This window comes from Cyprinus carpio, chromosome B14 (assembly GCF_018340385.1).
Source record: "Cyprinus carpio isolate SPL01 chromosome B14, ASM1834038v1, whole genome shotgun sequence".
In the NCBI taxonomy this organism is placed as follows: Eukaryota; Metazoa; Chordata; class Actinopteri; order Cypriniformes; family Cyprinidae; genus Cyprinus; species Cyprinus carpio.
Genome location: NC_056610.1, coordinates 9600135 through 9622523, shown reverse-complemented (window position 1 = coordinate 9622523; position 22389 = coordinate 9600135). Strand labels below are relative to the sequence as shown.

At 39.4% G+C, this 22389-nt stretch overlaps 1 protein-coding gene across 1 annotated transcript in view; it reads left to right on the top strand.

Annotated features, from left to right (window-relative positions):
- Positions 1-4645: 4645 nt before the first annotated feature.
- The window catches only part of LOC109096045 (gamma-aminobutyric acid receptor subunit alpha-6-like), a 41456-nt gene continuing 23712 nt past the window's right edge, over positions 4646-22389 (top strand). The window contains exons 1-6 of the mRNA XM_019109718.2: positions 4646-5293; positions 5473-5591; positions 9471-9538; positions 11968-12188; positions 12563-12645; positions 21165-21308. Of these exons, the coding sequence (XP_018965263.1) occupies positions 5208-5293; positions 5473-5591; positions 9471-9538; positions 11968-12188; positions 12563-12645; positions 21165-21308 (721 nt within the window). The 5' untranslated portion in view covers positions 4646-5207. The remainder of the gene's footprint in view (positions 5294-5472; positions 5592-9470; positions 9539-11967; positions 12189-12562; positions 12646-21164; positions 21309-22389) is intronic.

Below are 22389 nucleotides of genomic sequence, written 5' to 3'. Positions count from 1 at the left end.
TCATGCACTTGGCAGCCAGTAATTCACTACACAAAAGAGGTTGTGCTTGACACACACCATGTTTATCCTTGCTGCGATCTATTTTTAATATGGTCTGGGTTGTATTTTTGTAACTTGTGAAGTATTATTCATGGTTTTCAAGGATAAGGCTGTGTCACGCAACCTGTCCATGTTGGCATCTGTCTAGTTTGGCTGCTTCTAACTCTCAGATCAATCTGTGCCAAAATACTGTAGAGTTTGATTGGACATGCAGCCAGTGATGTCAACAACAAAACATATGGGAATCATTTTCTATTGCCTTTTAAAACTTGATAGGCTGGCTTTGTATAAGATTAGACTGGTTAGCATGACCTTGCTAGCCCCTGCTGTTACAGTAGATACCATAACTGTACCATCTGGCAAGAGCATCTTTTTCCACTGATGGTCATTCAATAGCCATGTATTCTCTTCTAAGCAACAAATGTTTGATTATAGTAGACGCTTCACCAGAGCATAAATTGTTCTGGAGGCTCTTAAAAGCGTGAAATAGATTTATATTTCTCACTGACGGCTGTTTTTGACAGCATAGAAGAGTTGTTTCCCATTAAGATCTTGGAGTTCTTATGGTGCCATCAGTCAATCAATGTTTTGATGATGTCATGTTCCTCTGTCTCCAGATTGAATAATCACGTTTATGCCCATTATGCCATAGATGATAGCTGAAAAATAAACCTGGTGAACTAAAGACCCATGAACAAAGATGCCATGTTTTCAAGGGCTCCTACGCCAGCTGAGACGAATGTGTTGCTCATGGACAGCTTTATCCAGGTATCTAATATGCACCTAATATGCACGATTACACCATTCTGCATAATTTTTGCTGAATGAAATCCAGTGCTTCTTTCAAACTAATGTTGGGCTGCTGATTCCAAAAATAGTGCATGTCACACTTTCTCACAAAATATGATGTTTTGATATGACGACCATTGTAACCACTGTATTATCCCGTAATCAACAGAAAAACTGCCACAAAGACATGATTTCTATCTTCCTCTGAGCCAGATTACAACAATTTGTTTAATCCCCAGCCAGTGTTTGAATGATTCTGATCACATGCCTATTGCTGATTTACACTTTTTCCACTCTTTTGCTGATTATAAGTTAAATTATGCATTTTTGCCATTTTACTGTACATGCATTAAAGCTGATACATACAGTATATGTGACCCTGGACAACAAAACCAGTCATAAGGGTAAGTTATTTGAAACTGATATTTATGCTTCATCTGAAAGCTGACTAAATAGCTAAACTAGCTATTAGACTAGACTAAAAGCTGACTAGCTTTCCATTGATGTATGGTTTGTTAGGATATTGTCCTTGGTATAGGACGATATTTGGCAGAGATACAATTATTTGAAAATCTGGTATCTGAGGGTGCAAAAAAATCTAAATATTGAGAAAACTGCATTTAAATTTGTCCAAATGAAGTTCTTAGCAATGCACATTACTAATTAAAAAAAAAAAAAAGTATTGATATATTTATGGTTGGACATTTACAAAATTTGTTCATGGAACTTGATCTTTACAACATGCTATTGCTACAAATATACCCATGGTAGCCTACTTATAACTGGTTTTGTGGTCCAGGGTCACATATATAATTTAAAAAATCCTCATTCTTATTTTGCTAAAGAAAATTTGCTTGATGGAAAGTTTGTATTCCTGTTTTTAAACTCAGCATCATGAAATTAGGTACTATTTTTCCAAATCAGCAGAATCAAGATGCAGGGCTGTGTTGTGTGGTTGCATTTTATGATTTACCTTTAGCATATTTTTTTTTTTTTTTTTCCTGTTCTAAATGACTTTATCATGACAGACCAGTGGTCTGTTTTTGGGTCACAACCCATCAGTTGAGAACCTCTGCAATAAAACACATTAAAACACAAAGTGGCTGGAATAAGCATCTGCCAAGAGCCAGAGCGCAAAACACCATGAATCTTACAAAATGAGCTGGACAAACTGATAACATGGTGATGGACGCCATGCCATGAGAACAGAGGTTGGGATAGGATGTCGGAAATGCAAGCAGGACAGCTGTGAAGCTGTGAAACGCTGGAGCGTGGCTGTAAGAGATTGTGTGTAGTGTGGGAGAACAATTGTGGGCAGCGGATGGGCTTTTTCAGCGCAATAATACAGGGATTTGTCAGGGGCAATGGTGATCACAAGAAAATGTGGCATGTTTTGTGTGTGAGCGTCTGCGTGCGTATGTTTGCTCATGTCAAGTGCTTTTCTGTGGATAGGATTTGATTACCAGACAGTTTGAGTCACAGTTCTGAGTCATTAGTTTCATTTGCCAGTCCTTCCATAAGAGCTCGGAAAACATGCAGTAAGAGGGCCCTCTCCTATCTCGGCCTCTCTCTTTTTCCCTGCTCTCGTTTCTCTCTCCTCTTCTATCCTCGCTCTCTCTGGCTCTCTACGCTCTCACACTTGCTAACACCTCTATGTGCCGTTCCCTAAATGTTCCCCCAATGTTCCTGCATGTTCCTGAGTGTTAATGCACATCATTTAACAGTGTATCTGTTATCTGCCAGCTAAAACTGAAGCAAATCAAATCACTTAACACAACATGATGTAAACTGTGGGGGAAAAAAAGTGGAAAATTCTATAATATTCTTACTGTTTATTTATAGTAGAACACCATCTAAGTTCCGCTTTTTTTGTTTGATTTTATCTTTCTCAGATTCTCAGTTTTATTAGAGTTTTCTGCAATGTATATTCCAACACAGTATAAGCCCAAAAAACATGAAAAGTTAATCAAAAAGAATCTGTGAATTGTATTTGACATGTTAATCTTAATTAACCATCTAAACAAATGAACTGAGTCACTAAAATCAGAGCTTTAAGAGTGATTATTGACTAAAGAAATGTTTGCACAATTCTATGGGACATAAACATCAATACAGTTTTATTTTTATTTATTTTTTTCATTATACCACTAATTGTTGGGAACATGGTACATGAAAAACTGCATTATGAAAAGTGTTAAGCTACTGCTCTGCTACTGACAAAATGTAGTTAAGTTAGTAGTTGTACTCTGTGTACTAGAAGATGAATTGACTTCTACAGCAAAGGTAGCCTATAATATGTCTTATCCTATTTCTGCACAATTATGCACTTTAACTTATTTGTAAGGGCAAAGTGTGTAATTTCTGTCCATCTAGTCCCACCAAATGGAATTGCATAAATAACTACTGTTTTCAAACAGGTTTCCTGAACACTCACCCTATCTGTCATTTGGTGACCGCACATTTAAATATTACTCTTTGTAATTTCAGTTCCATCATGTGCTAAAATAGGATGGGATTTCATCCGTTTTTTATGATTTTAATAATATTGTTATTATTTTTCCCCACACATGCAGCCTTGGTAACATAAGCAGAACAGAACAGAACTTTAGTGTTTTAATGAAGGTTTACAAAAATATTTATAGTACTTGTGCAATGTGTACAATGTGCACTGATGATCAATGCAAAAATTGCAGTTACCTAGATAGAAGTTGTTTGGCTGTTTCACTATTAGATTTCTGTTGTGCGCAGACTCTTTGCTTCATGCTAAAGATAATAGAATAGTTTGTCCAAAATTAGGACAAGCCTCCAAAGCCTCATTCTCTTCAAATTATAATCAGTATAGGAGAAAAAAAAAGAAAAAAAAAAAGCATTATGACATGAAACTATAAAGTGTAGCGCATTTAAACATTTCTCTCTAATTAATAATGAAGATGACAACTTTGCAAACTCCTAGCTGGTTTCTTCACTAAAAAGCACATGGAGGACTAAAATAATAATTTGTTCTTCATTATTTTACCACATATTCATAATGTGATGTTACACTAGAGTGCCACCTCTAGCTCACTATGTTTAGTATAAGCTTTTCTCGCACGCGAACAACCTGTGAATAAGGCCGGTGAATACGCCACCAGCTGCCCACAGATCATACACTATAAAGCAGAACGAGAGTGCTGATTGAGGATAAGTTTTTGCTTTTTATAGCCAACTAAATACAACACAGCAGCTGATCCTGGATCAGCTCGAATCTGATGCTTTATATAGGCTGTGATAGTGACAGACTGGAGTTATTATGCATGTGCAGTGTGTCAGCTTGTGCTGATAAGGATCGCTGGGTATGATTGCTATCAAAAACAATTGGACAAGTTAATTAGCTTTTCTTTTCACGGTTACCATCGAGTGTGGGACCAGGAGGGAAACCAAGCATGTTCTTCGCAGGACATTACGCACGGGCAATACATTTACATTTATGCATTTAGCAGACGCTTTTATCCAAAGCGACTTATAGTGCATTCAGGCTAACATTTTTTACCTAACATGTTTTCCCTGGGAATTGAACCCACAACCTTTTGCGCTGCTAACGCAATACTCTACCACTGAGCCACAGGAACACCACATAATACATCGAAGACTTTGTCCTGTCCCAGGTGTACAGGAGCTGCGTGTGGTTTGTCCTACTTCCTGTACAGTGTACCTCGGATTGTGCGCGAGCATGTGTGTAACGTTGCGACAAACACTGACCCATTTCAATATGCTGTAATATTTACACTCCCGGGTAAGTTTGATCTTTTCCGAGAGAGCATGAGCTGTTAATCTTGCAATGCAAGCGGGTTTAATTATAATCCAAGAAAGGCAGAATACAAATTTGCACCTTTTAGTTGCCAAGATCAATTAACACCCGTCCCCCAAAGTCAAAGTTTACCACGGGCAAGATTGGACATGAGAACTGCTTCGTAAAGTGAGTTCATGCGCAATGCCGCCACTACATCACCAAAGTGATTTTGCACAAACGTTCGCAGGCAGACTTCTCTTAAGTGCGCTCGTGAGTGTGTTGAGCGTCGGACGCATGTCCCAGTTTTGGCACTGAGGCGAGTGTGTAGGAACCAAGCGCGTCCTCCTCTCTCTCCTCTAACCTCCTCACAGCGAGACGCACGATTCCACAGGATGCTTCACCATATGCTTCTCTTAACCACTGAGTTTGGGGTTTGGATGTAGGCGATCAATCGGGCGCAGAGCGAGTTCTGGATTTGGAACCTTCGCTGGCACGGATTTGCGGGTGATGGTGAAGCGCGTCTTGCGCGCTGCCGCACGTTTCCTCGATCTTTCCTCGGGACGTTTGGCGAAGGGAAATGTGAAGAAGGCTTAAAGAATGGCATGTAAACATGGTTTCTGCCAAGAAGGAGATGGTGACTGCGATGTACCCCACTTCTATTTCCACTCTCCTCTACTTTCTCTGTGTGGCGGCTTGGTGAGTTCCAACTGGATGTGAGCGTTGCGCATGGCATCTCTCCGCCTCGAGGTTACAAGCGACAAACCCGGGCGTTTTTGAACTGTTTGTGCAGTTGATTGATACGAAAAATAGGCGTTTATTTAATGTGTGCTCAATGTTAAAATGCTTCAGTTTGCTCTGTGTTGTTTTTTTTTTAGCATAAAGAGAATATCTGGACAGATCAGAAAGGATGAGAAATTATATCCGGAAAATTTCACACGCATTCTGGACCGACTTCTGGATGGATACGACAACAGACTCCGACCTGGATTTGGGGGTACGTGCCAAAATCAGCCCAACATTTGGCCAAAAATAAAGCGCACGTTGCTTTTAAAGCTTCTCGCACAAAGCGAGCTCTCCAAATGTTGTGTTTTTACGCAGGTCGCATGCTGTTTACCAAGTGTTGTTTGTTTGGTGAGGGTTGGTGTCCTCTGAGGGGAGATGGAGGTGTATGCCAACTCCAAATGTCCCTTTGCTGCCCACTTTCTTTCTCTGCTCTCCATGTATCTGTTAGATCGGTGCCTTTTGTTTGTTTAAGCGAATCTGGTTATGTAATCGCGTCGAGAAAGCCGCTTAATGCACATTTTAAGTAGGAAGAGTACAGATGTTCGCTCTGTGTGCGTAAACCGCTCACATTCCCACGCTCTTCTATCTTTTAACAGCGCGCATCAGCGTTTTAACCTGTTTTGCGAAGCCAAATGGTTTGCTGCTGTATAACTGGTGGTCAGCATCGACTAATTTTACTGTAGCTCTAGTTTTGAGTACAATAGCGTGGAAAAAAATTACTGTGGTCATAGTGCTTGAAACTTCTGAATTAACCCCTTAGAGTGTGCTTGAAAGATTTAAAAATAGATTTTAAACTTCGCGTGTATATTTATTAAAATCTAACACTTTATATCGTCATTAAAATAATTTGCCTCAAATATCATTAGTTAGTGTGCATGCAGAAATGGAATAAATGTGTTCAGCCTATAGCTAGTAATGTATTAATCATTATATAATTTTGATTAATGACTTATTGATGAAAGTTACTATATAAAGAAAAACATCAAGACTTGCTGCACACGTCACAGTTTCCGCTATCCCCTTTTCCTCATTTCCTTTTTTTTTTTTTTAGTCAAGAAATAAATAATCAAATAAAAGCTTGTGGATCTCTATGCGTAATGCCAGGATGTGATTGGAGCTCAGGGAATGAAGCTCTGGTTTTTTATGTAACTTTAGTGAAGAGGCAGAGAGAACATCTCTCCAAACAGAGCAGCACACCCACCTTCACATGACAAGAGCTCTCGAGCGGAGCTGGATCAGGCTGGAGGGGCTTGATCAGCTCTCAGCTAGATGGTGTGGGTTCACAGTTCTAGTAGGATCGCATGAGTTGCCCTTGCCAAAGAATGCAGTGCTTCAGAGATGATAGATATCAGGGCTCGGGCGCGTCTCTTATCACTGGCCTTCTAGTTGTCGTCTGATTGTTGCGTCGTGAGGACTTGGGTTTGAAGAAATGCACTTTTCAAAATACACTGTATTATGTAATTGTTCACCCAAAAATTTAAATTCACTCTACTTTTTGTTTCGAGTTTGATTAATGTTGCATGTGACAAAAAAGCAACATAAAAGTAGTCCATACGAATTGTCCACTATAAGTCTTCTGAAATCATTGGCTCAAGAGAACGATTTGTTTTCTTGTAAATAACAAGCTAAATTTTGAGTTTCTGTTTTTCATACAAGCTGTATTATGGATTCAGATGGCTTGGAATATAGAGCATGAGTCATTTTATGATACTTAAAAGGGTTATTTTGGTACTTTCTAGAGCTTGACTAATGACACTACTAAAATTATGAAGTAGGATTTACGTTGAAACAATTTTCTCACAAATTATTCTCAAAATTTTCAGGAATTGCTAGTAATTTTTGCAAATAATTACAAAGAAACAGCAAGTAAGACTGAATCAAATGTGAAATTTTGATGTAGAAAGACTGAAATAGTATTTTCTTGTAAAATGTACCCCAATAATCTTTTGTTTTATTTATAACTTCGAAAAAAAAAAAAAAAATACACTGCATGACCTGTTGTTATATTGGAAAAAAAAAGAAGAAAAAAAAGCTGTGTAAAAATTTTCCTTCTGTGTTTCACTCAAGAAATAATGCATGCTATGGAATGACATTTTTGAGAAAAGAAAAATTGCTCGGTGGTTGCTCTTTTATAGCTTGAGAGACTGAGTGAAGTTCTCTGTTATTTTTAATTAAAATTTTAAATCTAAATAAATAACTATAGAAACAGGTGAGATAATTGTCATGCAGTAAGTGTATATATCTATAAAGTGAATGTGAACAGCAGCTTGGTATTCAAAGAATTTGATGAGAAATGTTTGAGTTCATATTGAGACCTTTTGTCTTTTGATTGCATACTTTGGTCTTTTGGCAAATCTGTGCAGTTTGAGGCACTGTTGAAATATCTTTTGAATCTCTAAAGGAGATGCATCTGAAAACAGGAGACCTGAGAAACCTTCATTTACTCTCAGTTTAATCTCATTTGTATAGAAGCAAGTTTTGAGATATTAAGATCTCTTTTTTGATTGCTATGTGCAGTGGACTGAGTTTGTGAGATTGTTCTTGTCTTTCATACAGTATTTCTGTAGGATTCATGGTTGTCAGCTGTGAGAGATGCTCATGGTGTCTGTTTAATGACAGATAATCCATTTTCTTGTGTTTGACTGAAGGCACTTCACTCTCAAGTGATTTACTCAAGCATCTATCAGAGAGCCTCTAGAACATTAGGAGTTCAACCCTCTCAAGTTCAACCAATGAGACGGTTCAGTGATTAATCATGTGATTTAGAGCTTTGAGTGCCTGAGTCTGTTTTCAGTGACACTTTTGGTCTTTATTTGTTCATTCATTTTTTTCATTTTTCCCTCCACAAGAATTTTGTAAAAGTAGATACATAAATGATAAATGGCTTTAGTCAGAGAAAAGTAAAATCCAACCTGTGCCCATTTCCTTTCCTAAAACACAATCATGGCCATATTGTACAGTATATGACACCATATGTATTTTACGAAAAAAAAAACTGCATAATCTGCCTTTCCTTTTGGCTGACGTCACATCCAAGATGTATCTGTAGATGAGTTTGTGTCTTCATCAGAACACATTTGGCAAAATGTAGCATTATATCACTTGCTCAGCAATGGGTCCTCTGCAGTGAATGGGTGCCGTCATAATGAGAGTCCAAACAGCTAATAAAAACATCGCAATAATCCACAAGTCATATACACGATGAGTCTATCAAGTGAAAAGCTGCATGTTTGTAGGAGACAAACACGTCATTACTATTTTTTTATAACTTCAAACTGTTGCTTTTGGCTAAAATATAAGTCCTCTATCCATAAAATAGCTTCATCCAGTGATAAAAGTCATCTTGTCTGAATCTAGAAATGAGAAATATGCACAGACCAAGCACTGTTTACAATTTTGTAAACAGTGATACAACAGTGATATTACAGCTGTTTGGACTCTTATTCTGATGGCACCCATTCACAGCAGAGGATCCATTGGTGAGCACATGATGTAATGATAAAGTTCTCCAAATCTTTTCTGAATAAACAAACGTATTTACATCTTGGGTGGCCTGAGGGTGAATTTTCAACAAATTTTCATTTTTGGGTGAACTATTCCTTTGATTTTAACCAACAGCCAAATAGCTGTTTATGTGTTGTTTTACAGTACTTTAATACTGTAGGTAATGCAGCCTTTCTAAAATCTTAATAGTAGTTATCTAACACTGTGTAATATTGTCATAAAGGTTACACAATATAAGCAAATAATTACAAAGTTTCCACTCCACTGTGACTCACATTTAGCTGTGATTCCATTCTGACACCTGACACATACTTTACACCATCAGATAAATTCCTGATAGATCAAATCAAGTCCTGGCCAATATTTTTTATATCAAAGTCAAATAAGTCAAGAATGTGGATTCATGTTGACTTTGACAGCAAAAACAAAACAAAAACAAAAGCAAAAGCAATCCTGTGTTGATCCATTTATTTTATTCGTAATACCTGGTTTGAGTTGCATTCATATATCAGTTCTGTGCATTTTTTTCAGAACCATTTCTAGTCATAAGGGGTTTAATGTAATTCTGATTCCTGTGTCTGACCAGGTCCAGTGACGGAAGTGAAGACTGATATTTACGTCACAAGTTTTGGCCCAGTTTCCGACGTAGAGATGGTGAGCGATCTGAGATGTTTATTATTATGTGTAAACACGTTGGATTTGTGTGTGTACATGTATGTGTGCACAAGCAGCTGTTTTATAAGGTATCATATCCGTCCGCTGAGATACGATTAAAATAAATTATTCAGCCAGCTTGCCATTTACTGTAGATCATTGCAAGGTGCAGTTGTCTGCTTAGTCAGAGTGAATCGAGTAGAACAAAAAAAAAAGACAAAATGCGATTGAGTCAACAATTTCAGCAGGTATTTTCCCCTGAGAACAATATGAGGTTCAGCACCTCGCACAAGAGCAGAACAGCACTAAATGTGACCAAACTTACAGTGTTTAGCTCAGATTGGTACAGACTGTAATAAAAATAATCACAAAATGGCATTCTTAATACATTCAAATTCTGTAACGTCATATATTTCCAGGTGTGAAACTGAATATTCAGCTGGTTTTCTGCAGTACACTAACTACAAATAATTACAAAGAAATGGCAAGTAAAACGTTTAATTAAATGTGAAGTTTTGAAGTAGAAATATAAAATAAATTGTATTTAAAGGTGCCTTTCAGAGCACTCAAGGACACCATACAGTTGAGTGATGATGATAAAATCAAGACAACAATTCAACAAACAACAAATATTGACATGAAATAATTTAAAATTGATCAGAGAAAGCTAATTTAAACAAGTAAGTTTTAAGAAATCTTTTAAAAGTAGTCAGACAGTCACTTTCTCATATAGATTGTGGAAGAGAATTCCAGAGATCAGGAGCAGCACAACAAAATGCCCTAGACCCAATAGTGGCTAAACGAACAGAAGGTACAACAAGGGAAACAGATGAAGAAGATCTGAGGGTATGCTTCGGGATGTAAATATGAAGCAAATCAAAGAGATATTGTGGTGCAAAATTATGAAGAGCTTTAAAAGTGAGAAGTAAAATCTTATAATCTACTCGATATTTAACAGGAAGCCAGTGAAGATGGTAGAGAACCGGAGTGATATGCTTGATGGAGGAGGTTCTGGTAATTATATGGGCAGCTGAATTATGGACCAACTGAAATTTGTGAAGGAGTTTGTAAGGTAGCCCAAAGAGAAGAGAGTTACAATAATCAATGTGCGAGGTAACTAGAGCATGTACAAGAATAGCTGTGGAATTTGGTGTGAGAAATGGACGAAGGCGACTGATGTTCCATAAATGGAGATACGCAGACCGAGTGATATTGTTCACATGCTTTTTCGAAAGATAAAGAACTATCGAGGACCATGCCCAGACTTTTAACCTGAGTAGATGGGGAGATTATAGTTATCAACAGAAAGTGAAAAACTGTTGGATTTTGACAAATTAGGTTTGGTACCAACAAGGAGAACTTCTGTTTTGTTAATATTCAGCTTTAGAAAGTGATGCGAAAAAAAAAAAAAAAAAAAAAAAAAAAAAACAGGATTGATTTAATCTCTTCTAAGCAGCCCAAAAGAGAGGAAGAAAAAAGGGTAGAATTTGGCTTAGAAGACAAGTAAAGTTGAGTGTCGTTTTTGATGCCATAATTCCTAAAAAAAAAAAAAAAATATATATATAATATATATATATATATATATATATATAATATATATATATATATATATATATATATATATATATATTGTTGGCTACTTTTATTTTTCCCTGCCCACATAACCTTGATTACATTAGAAGAAAAGAAAAAGTTGTTTCACATGTGAAGAAAGTTTGATCTTTGCTGTAAGATTATGAAAATAAATGTTATTTAGCAGAGTAAAATCAACTGATTAATGGTGTAGAATACTATAACAGACATTTCTTTAAAAAGAAAATAGAAAATAAATGATTTCACAATGTTTTTAAGAGTTACAGGAATGTTTTACAAGGTAATACAAGGATGTCTTTAAAAAGTAAGCATACTTTATTTTGATTTTATGTTAGGGTTAGGGTTAGGGTTAGGGGGGATTTTTATACAAGGAAATTCTTCTTGGAGGAATTTGATTGAAAATGCTAGAGTTCATGAGATGCATACTTTGCTTTTTTGGTGAATCTGCACAGTTTAAGACATTTTAGTAAATATTTATGTTGTTTTTTAAGGGGTTAAGGGTTACAGAGGATTGTTTACAAGAAATTTCTTTCTTGGAAGAATTTGATGAGAAATCCTTGAGTTCATATCAAGATGAAAATGTAAATAGGGTTTTGATGTTATGTTGTTTTATAAGGGTTACAGGGGAATTTGGCAGGAGCACAGTTTGTCAGTGTGAGGAGAAGTGTTTATTTAAATGCCTAGACAGAGTTTTTGCAAGATTATGGTGGATTTTTTTTGTTTTTGTTTTGAGAAGTTGCTTTTTACAGAACCACTCTAATGAAGCGTTCTGTCAGGAGTAAGTCAGATTGATTTGCATGCAGTTTTGACTGCTCTATGTCTGTGTTTTTTTCCAGGAGTACACCATGGACGTGTTCTTCCGCCAGACGTGGGTGGATAGGCGGTTGAAGTATGAAGGCCCGGTGGAGATCCTCCGGCTAAATAACCTGATGGTAACCAAAGTCTGGACCCCTGACACGTTCTTTAGGAATGGCAAAAGATCTGTGGCTCACAACATGACAGCACCCAACAGACTCTTCCGAATCATGAAGAACGGCACCATCCTGTACACTATGAGGTACAACATGCATCTGTCCAGTCCTGAGTCCAATTTATGCTGAAAAGACTTTGGCAGGCTATGTTTGCTCGTGGGTGACCATCGTTTTGCCAAGTAGGATGTGTTCCTGGATCATCTTTTGTTGGTCCTGCAACAGCATTTGTGTTCAGTGGAAAATGGCAGGTTGATATGAATGTTGTTGAAGCCTCAAACACCGCCCTTAGGCTAACACTACAATACTAGCTGGTTGATAGAAATGGATGTTGATCCAGGAACATGTACTACTTGGTGTAAAGTACTTTGAAGGCATTGGTGGACATCACATCCTCAATATTTTAACCATTTTATCTGTTTTTTTGTTTGTTTGTTTGTTTGTTTTTGTGTTTTTTTGACAGGTTGACAATCATTGCAGAATGTCCAATGAAACTCGTCGATTTCCCCATGGATGGTCACTCCTGCCCTCTGAAGTTCGGCAGCTGTGAGGATTACTCTTTATATATGTTGATTTTTTCATCCCACAGAACACACTAAAGCATGATTTGAGCCAGTATTTCAGAGTAAAGGAACATGGCATTTTAAATTAAGCATTTGGAGTGAAGAGAAGAACATTACTTACGAAGCGTTTCTTGAAGAGCACAGAAATAATCCCTTCTTTAAAAATGGATTTTTCTCTCTCTTCACTGTCAGATGACAAAACAATTCAAACGAGAAACAGAATTGATTATTTAAGGGTTTATTTTGTGTGTAGAGAGCCTACAAATTCAGAATTGCAGTTCATCTATATGTTAGTATGCTTCTAAAAGCTGACAAAATTCACTTCTAGCATACAAAATTTAAAATTTACAGGCTTTCTGTAGCAGAAAAAGGCCAAAACTGTTAAAAGGGTCATATGATGTGATTTCAAGTTTTCCTTTATCTTTGGAGTGTTACCAGCTGTTTGTGCATAGATAAGATCCCTAAAGTTGCAAAGACTAAAGTCTCAAACCCAAAGAGATATTCTTTATAAATTTTTGTTTCATGTGAAAGCAAAACTACTTTGTTTGGCCTTCCAAAAGAGGACACAACTAGAAATCAGTGGTTAAGTTGTATTCGCAACACTGTTCCAGAACAGTTCAACCCAAATATACAGATGTGTGCATCGCATTTTACGGAAAACAAGGAATTTTTCCTAAGAGAGAGGCCCACAATGCCAGTGTTATGACAAATAATGCTGACTCACAGCCTGTAAGTATGTTTTGCGATGCAACGCAACACGTAAAAAGACAGTATAAGTCATTATAATCAGTAATTATGTCCCCACTGAATGCAAAAAATGCCTAATTTGTAATGGGTTTTATTGGTTTTGTCTCGTCACACCGAGACACGGCATCACAGTATGGTAAGGGTCGTGCCATTTCCGTCACACACTTGAGGGATTTGGCCAATTACAACGCACTGGATAGCTGGCCAATCAGAGCACGAGTTTTGTAAAAATCGACGCATTTGAGAAAGGCGGGGAATAGAAGAGACACAATAATGTACAGTATGTGGAAAATTGAACCTTAAACCGCATAAACACATTTCATTACACGAAATACACAAAATAGCGTTATTTTTTAGCAACATCATATGACACCTTTAATGACTTGCAATGTGCTCAACTTGCCAATAAAAGTAATGTTACAAGTTTAAAATAATTTTTGAAACATTTAAGAAATAAACAAATAGTTTTATTTATTTAAATTTAAATAGCAGGTGGTATTCAGTGTACAATGTGTAGTATGCAGTAAGCAGTATGCTAGTATTGCATTCTTAACATAGAATCTTTGAGAATTTATGGTACAAAAAAATTATTTCAGCATAACACAATATTGTTGCCCTGGCTGCTAGTTTAAACACTGAATAGTTCTTCATCTAGAATTGCTTTTTCATAGTCGGTTAAGCAAATGTAAACTCATGACGTTCATCCTATTCTTTGGGATAGAAAAAAAAATACATATATAAATATATACACAGTATATAAGCTACAAGTTTAATTTAAGAGCAAATACCTTAGAGGTCTGAAAAACAGCTCTTCTCCACAAGGAGAAATTACTTTTTCCTCCGAGTGTGTAAATACAGAGTTGGTTCATTTTCTAAAAACTGAACAAAGAATCTCTATATCAGCAGGACTGTCATGACAGTCGGTCAGCAAAAATGAAAAGGAAAACGTGAAAAAAAGTTCAAGAACAGAAAGAGAAATCAGAAAAGAAGGCGTAATCTCAAATGGGAATATGTGGCAGGTGGGTAGGGCTCTTTTATGGAGACTGCTGGAAGATCTGGAGATAAAATCAGTCCAGAGAGCTCATGTTGGCGCATTGTGACATTGTGATGGAGGACGATCTCAATGTTTGGGTTTTTTAGTGGTGGCTGCGCTAATGTGCTGACGGATATCTCGCTCTCTCTTCTTTGTCTTATACTGTACATATTCCTGTCCTTTCTTTGGGCCGGAGGGGAAGCATCTAGACAGAGAGCTATTCATCCCCTGTAGAGCCGAGAAGGTCACCACAGCTTTCCCTCCTGCCCCGGGACAGTGCAGACCTATAACAGATCTCGTTTTTACTTTACGCTCTTTCCTTTGCACTCTTTATAGTTTTCTGCTCCTCTCTCATGTCATGCCATTCTCTTTCTTCTGTATTCATGTATTAGTGATGTTTGCTCGGGTCACAATCACTCAGTGGGTTAGTGATTTGAACAGTACTAAATCTTACTGTGTAGTCCATTCTGCACTGTAAGGCTGCACGATTAATTGAAATAAAAGTACAGAATGATTATCAAATCACAGAGGCTGTGATTTAATTAAATAAATATTGGGTTGTGTGTATCAGGGTGAAGCACGGCATTGTTATGAATATACGGCTTATATTCAGGAGTTTTCAGTGTTGCAGTTTGCAGTAAATGTTGCACCACTTGAATGCTTATAATGTACATTAATGTACATTTATGAACACAACTATACGCCATCCATCTTCCTAAACTTGTAATAAGAAGCACTTATCCACCTTATTTTTAATGGAAGAGTGTTGCAGCTGTTTGTAACTTTAATGTGCAAGGCTTTCTGTGTCATCCACTTCCAGTTATTTTTAGCCTTACAAAACAGCTTGTTACACTGCTTGATATTGCAAACTGGTCTTTATCATACTAGTTTTATGTGTTGTCACAATTATAAACACACTGGTTTGTAGTGTAAATAGTTTTGCTGTTTACTGGGCTTCCTTACTTCCTTTCTTCTGTGTTCTTACTTTCCACCACAGTAAAAACTCATTGGTTTGAAGGGGTCATATGATGCTATTTCAAATTTCCTTTCTCTTTGGAGTGTTACAGTCTCTTGGTGAATAAAGAAGATCTGTGAAGTTGCAAAGACTAAAGTCTCAAATCCAAAGAGATATTCTTTATAAAAGTTAACACTCGTCCATGCCCCCCTGAAATGGCTCGTTCTAACTTGCCCTCACATATCTACATCAATATGTGGGAAGATTTGCATAACGCCACCCAGATGTCTATGCAAAGAAGGCATACCTTTTATTCTCGTTGTAGTATTGTTGTTGCCACCGCCGCCATGTTGTATAGACGCTGTGTGTTTCACTGTGAAAGCGAAACTACTTTGTTTGGATTGTTGTTACTATTATTATTATTATTATTATTATTATTATTATTATTATTATTATTATTATTTAGTACTCAATTTATTATTTTACTATTTATTTTGTTTAATGTTTAATTTAGAAATTAAATATAATAATAAACTGAATAATAATGATGTTTTGCCTGCAAAATCTTGCTGGACATTTTAGAAACCACCAGTATTTTTTTAGTAACGTTGATAAAATACAATTTTATTTTACTATTTTATATTTTATATGATATATTTTTTCTTCATTTTTATTAGTTTTTTTTATACAGTTTTTACTAATTTGGATTTATTGGGTTATGTTTTAGTTATTTTGGTACTTTAAGTTAAACTAAACATGAAAGAGAATTGTTGCCTTGGCAACTAGCAGAAATACAATTTTTTTTTTTTTTTGTTTTGTTTCAGTTAATATTTATTTTATTCCAAGTAATGAAAATTGCTTTATTTTAGTTAACCATGGAAACCACTTAGCAATGGCCTGGCAGCTAGAAACCAAACATCAGCATCGTGACAGAAAGTTTTGTGCTGACAAGTTTGAGTCATCAGAAAATAGTTTGTAATTATACTCATGTTTTACTGATCTGTCTCTCTCGCCCGCATGGGTTCATTCAATTCCCCTCGAAAGATTCTGTCATGCCCAGCGTGACTTTGGATCAAAACTAGCTTAGTCTCTCTGTCCCCTCTCTCTTCTCTCTTGCGCGCTCTCTTTCTATTTTCATGGGGTTGTTGGTGGGTGTCTTGGAAGCCCTTCCTCTGCTCTATTTCCCAGTGTGTGGGGGTTCAGAAACAGAAATGGAGAAAGAGACAGCGAGGAGGAGAGAAAAAAAAGAGAATTAAGGAAGATAGAGATGATGATGATGACGATCTCAAAGGAGGACAGGAGCACAGGGAACATGCCGATGGACTTCTGGATGTCAGTCTTTACTCCGAGAGCATGAGCCATTTGATGTGTAGATTTCTCCTCCATAAATGAGATCTGTCTGATTCCAAGCAGGAGAACATCTCAGCGGATCTGATTTCTGTTTCAGGATGATTGTTTTGCTTGGCTCGGATTTGAGATTGGCACGCACAGTGGAGGAAGTGGGCAGCAGTGAAGAAAGATCAGTGTCTTAACGGTGACCGTTCGACCCTGAGCTCACGGACTAATACGCACAGTTCCATGCGTAGGCATACCCAGAGGAAGATTTATTGCTCAAAGATTGCTCTTTCATCGCTTGGGAGACATAATGAAGTTTTCAGATATGTTTAATTGAAGTATTAACTCCTTTATTGCCTTTGGTGAAATAAAAATAGAAAAATCGAGACAGTTGTTGACATGGCAGCAGTATAATTAGATCATAAATGTTGGACTTCGGTCTTCTGATTTCCAAATTGCATCAGTTCATGGAAAGAAATTCACAGATGGGACCTTTTTATATTTTATTTGTTTCTTTCCAATAACATATTGTTCCCTTTCAGTCAGTAACTCTCAACGTCACGATGGTTACCGACGAATTGGGATATCACTTCGATAGACCAATCTACTTAGAGTGTAAACTAAACGAGCCAATGCACAGAAGGGCAGAGTCCCGTTGCCGCTGCTGCGATCTGGGGCTCATTCTGGTGGCCGACAGACAAGAACCACTTCCAGCAGTGGCACGGGAGGTTTGAGGGTTACAGTGGTGGCAAACCTCTCAGGGAACCAACCCTCGAGGGACCATCAGTGCTCTTGCATGATCCAATGGAGTGATCCTCGGAACGACCTGGGCCCTCTTCAGTAAGCGTAACAGCGGTACCTAGTGGACCTCCCCCCCAACCAGATGTCGATCTCAGCATCAGAGGGAGAGATCTCTGATAAAGATTCGGCGGCGCTGCCGCCCTCTGGGATGGTGGCAAAGCCTGAATCGGATCCAGAGATAACAGCTATGCTTTCCCGGGCTGCCGAGAGGGTAGAGGTTGAGTGGAGACCTCCACCGCGTCCTGAGCCCTCAAGGCTGGATGATTGGTTTCTCGGGGTGGCTCACGCTGGTTCTCATTGCCCTGGTGCCTTTCTTCCCGGAAGTGCATGATGAGCTCACCAGGTCATGGACGGCGCCTTTTACTGCCAGAAAACTGCTGGTATGCTCCTCCTCCCTCAACTCCCTTGACGGCGGTGCAGCGAAGGGGTATTCGGCGATTCCGCTGGTGGAGCAGTTGGTAGCGATGCAATTGTGTCTTAAGTCTGTCTCCTCCTGGTGGGGAGACCCGATGCTCCCTTCCAGGGCCTGTAGGCATTTGTCTTGTCTAACTGGCAGTGCCTATATGGCTTGTGGGGAAGCTGCTTCCACTTACATGCTAAGGTGTTACTGCAGGTGCACCAGGCCAAGGCATTGAAGGACCTGCACAAGGGTGGTCACGATCCGGAAGTTCTGAAAGAACTTCAAACCGCCTCTGACCTCACGCTCCGAGGTTCGGTTCCTCAATGCCCTTGTGTCCCAGACCGGCCTCTTCGGTGACACAGTCGAGAGCTTTGCCCAGCAGTTCTCTGCTGTCCAGAAGCAGACTGAGGTGATCCGACATATCCTGCTCCAGTGGGCAGCTGCTGCCTCCACCTGTCAACCGGCTGCAGCGCTGCATCCGCAGCAGCCTCCAGCAAAGCCTAGCGGCAATCGGAAGAGCAAGCGACCCTGGGACAGGCTACCCTGAGATGGAGGGCTCTGCTTATCGGGAGATGGTGAATACACCATTACCTCCCCCGGAGGAGGGCTGGGTGGAGAATCTTTTGTTTTGTTTTTTCCCGCCGTTGGCCTCACAGCCGACGGTACCCAAATTCTTGACGAAAGAGCAGTTTCCTTTATCTCTGGGTCCCAGGAGGGCACAGAGAGTTGCGGATGGCCAAACACCGGACCTCACTCATCCTCCTACTTTGCCAGATGGCAGCAGCGGGCGGTTCGAGAGCGTCAACAAAGGCCCTACTCACGCAGCCTCTGCCAACCTGTGGAACCAGGTGAGCCATGCACCCCACACTCACACCCCTCTTCGGTCAGCTCACAAGCCACCCGAGTTGGGTCCCTGTGTTCCACCTCGCTGCCCCATTGCGGGTACGACTGTGGTTCTGCTGGTCCTGCTTGTACGGTTTCTGGGTGCCTGGTCAGCACTACCCAGGCAACCTTGCTGGCTTCTGCAGACCATCAGCCTTGGCTATGCGATTCAGTTCACCCGGCGTCCCCCCAATTTCAGCGGCATCTGCTTCACTACAGTGAAGGCGGCCGATGCTCCTGTTCTGTGGGCAGAGATCACAGTCCTACTGGCGAAGGATGTGATAGAGCCGGTCCCTCCAGCCGATATGAGGTTGGGGTTTTACAGCCCTTATTTCTTTGTTCCCAAGAAAGGCAGTGGGTTATGGCCAATCTTGGATCTGCGAGTCTTGAACTAGGCCCTTCATCGGTTACCGTTCAAGATGTTGACACAGAAACGCATCTTCGTGTGCATCCGTCCCCAAGATTGGTTTGCAGCAATCGACCTGAAGGACACATACTTTCATGTGTTGATCCTTTCACGCCACAGACCATTTCTGCAGTTCGCGTTCGAAGGGTATGCATATCAGTACAGAGTCTTGCCCTTCGGGCTGTCCCTGTCTTCACGAAGGTCGCGGGGGGGCTCTGGCTCCCCTCAGAGAGTTAGGTGTTTGCATCCTCAACTATCTCAATGATTGGCTTATTCTAGCACAGTCTCGAGACCAGTTTTGTGAACACAGAGACTTGGTGCTCTGGCACCTCAGCCTGTTGGGCCTTCGGGTCAACTGGGAAAAGAGCAAACTCTCCCCGACGCAGAGGATCTCTTTTCTCGGTATGGAGTTGGATTCGGTCGAACAGACAGCGTGCCTCACAGAGTTTGGGCTGGCTGACTCCCAGGTAATCCTGAGGCCCCGGCCCAGCTACGTGCCCAAGGTTCCCACTACACCCTTTAAAGACCAAGTGGTTAACCTAAAAGTGCTGCCCCCGGAGGAGGCAGAACCAGCCCTGGCTTTGCTCTGTCCTGTCCCAGCATTAAGATGCTATGTAGACCAGACACAAAGCTTCAGGACCTCAGACCAGCTCTTTGTCTGTTAAAAACCAGCAGAAGTCTCTAAGCAGAGGATGGCCCACTGGATTGTGGTTGCCATCGCCCTGGCTTATCAGGCACAGGGTGTGACCTGCCTGTTCAAGTTGCGAGCCCACTCAGTTGGTGTCGGCTTGCTAAAACTGCTCCAGAGTGTCCGTACTGTAGACCCTGTTGAGGTCCTCCATCACCTTCACAATGAATCCGTCAGAACCATGAAAGGCAGGGTTCCATATTGAGACCTAAGTTGTACTCATATGTGTATAGTCCAAGGTATAGCCTTAGAGCCCGTGTTTACCCGGCAGACTTCTGCCTTCCCAAGAGGGTTAAAATCACCTTCAATTTCTCCATATACACCTAAACGGATGCTATATGTGTATTTGCTTCCGAAAACTCCTCCAGGAAGGATAGGGCTTCCGCAGCATCCCTGTTCCAAGTGGAATGGGTATGTTTTCCCAGTGTTATCCAATCTCACTCAGTGAGGTAGTGCTTTGACAATGGTGAGTGGAACTACTTGTTCCGAGCCCAGGCCCACACCAAATAGGGGTGCAGGCGGCTCACACAGGGCACTGGAAGGGGCAGCACCCATGGAGCTTTGTTAGGGATCCCAATTCATCGGTAACCAATGTAACGTTGAGAGTGACCGACTGAAAGGGAACGTCTCGGTTCCGTATGGTAACCCTCGTTCCCTGAAGGAGAAAACGGAGACGTAACGTCACGTCGCCACAGTTGCTGTACCACCGCTGAGCAGCCGGGTCACCTGCTCGGCTCCTCAGCGAAAACCTGGTATGCATTGCATCTGCTGCCTTATTACTACCAATGGCAGATAATTGTTCTTGTTTTAAGCCTAAACTATCTTAATTGTAAATGCATTGTCATGTTTGTTCTGAAAAAGAAGACAAAATGCCGAGTTAGAATAAAAATGTTTCCAGTGTTAAAATTAAATTAAATTCTAATCTCACATGTAACTATAGAACAATCTCACCATCATGTCTCAAACTGGGCTCAGATTTGCTAAAGCTACCAAAATCTGATCATAAATCTCAATGCAAACAAATATTTTCCTCTGATCTCTAGTTTCCAGCAATATGCCAGCAATTGCCTCATTTGTTTCCATTTTACCTAAGGCTTTTTTTCTCTGGAGGAAAATAGGAGCATCAGGAGACTGCAGCAGAAGTGTCCATTTACTCTCTGTTTAATCTCATTAGACTTTTTCATTTCCACTGGAATACACACAATGCTATGTTATGCACACATATATGTTATGATGGCTCTGTTTTTTGTGTCAGATGCCTACCCAAAGACTGAGATGATCTACACCTGGACTAAAGGACCGCAGCATTCTGTGGAGGTCCCACCTGAGTCGTCCAGCCTGGTACAGTACGACCTGATCGGACAGACTGTGTCGAGCGAGACTGTAAAGTCCATCACCGGTACAGACACATAACACACTCATTACACATAACAGTGACACCAACATTTTTGCTGCAAATATCTTGAAATATACAGTATACGACTGTTCACATGTTTGGGGTCTGTAAGATTTTCTGTGTTTTGGAAAGAAGCCTCTTATGCTCTCCAAGGCTGCATTCATTTGATCAGAAATATACTTAAAACAGTAATATTGTAAAATATTCTTACAGTTTAAAATAACTGTTTTCTATTTGAATATATTTTAAACTGTGATTTATTCCTGTGGTGAAAAGCTGAATTTTCAGCATCATTTCTCCAGTATTCTGTGTCACCTAATCCTTAAAAAATCATTCTAATATGCTGATTTACTGGTTAAGAAACATTTCTTATTATTATCAGTGTTGAAACAGTTGTGCTGCTTCATATTTTTGTGGAAACATTGTTTCAGGATTCTTTGATTAAGAGTAAAGTTCAACAATCTTCCATTGTATATATCTTTACTGCCAGTTTTGATCAATTTAATGCATCCTAACTATTGAACCCCAAACTACTGACCAGTAGTGTAGTGCTTGCAGTGTATTAATATTCCTCAAACACTGTGGTTGGGATTTGGTGTAAACACATATCTCTACAGTACATGTTAAATTTCTGTGATTAATTCAGCTCAAACTATATAGCTCATTTCATATATTTAAAAATAAATCTCATATCTATTTTCATGTTAGAATTGTGATTGGTCAGGGTTTTTTTTTTTTATCTCCATATTTTCAACCATTTATAGCAACATGTCAAAACCAGCCCTGATCATGACAGGACATTTTGTCAGTTGCTTGTTTTCTATGTATGTGGGTCATCCTACGGTAAATCAGTAGTCCAAAATCCTGCTCTCCATAGACCATATATTAAAAATAATAATAATAAAAAAAAGTTCTGACTGGTTGTTATTATGTCACAATATACAGCACTTTCAGTACAACAAAATGTCTTGTTGCTGTAGACTTACCATGTTGCGCCTGGTTAGAACACAGTGTTAAGCCCCGTTCACACCAAGAAATATAACTATAAAGATAACGATATTAGTATCTACACCAGAGGATGTGC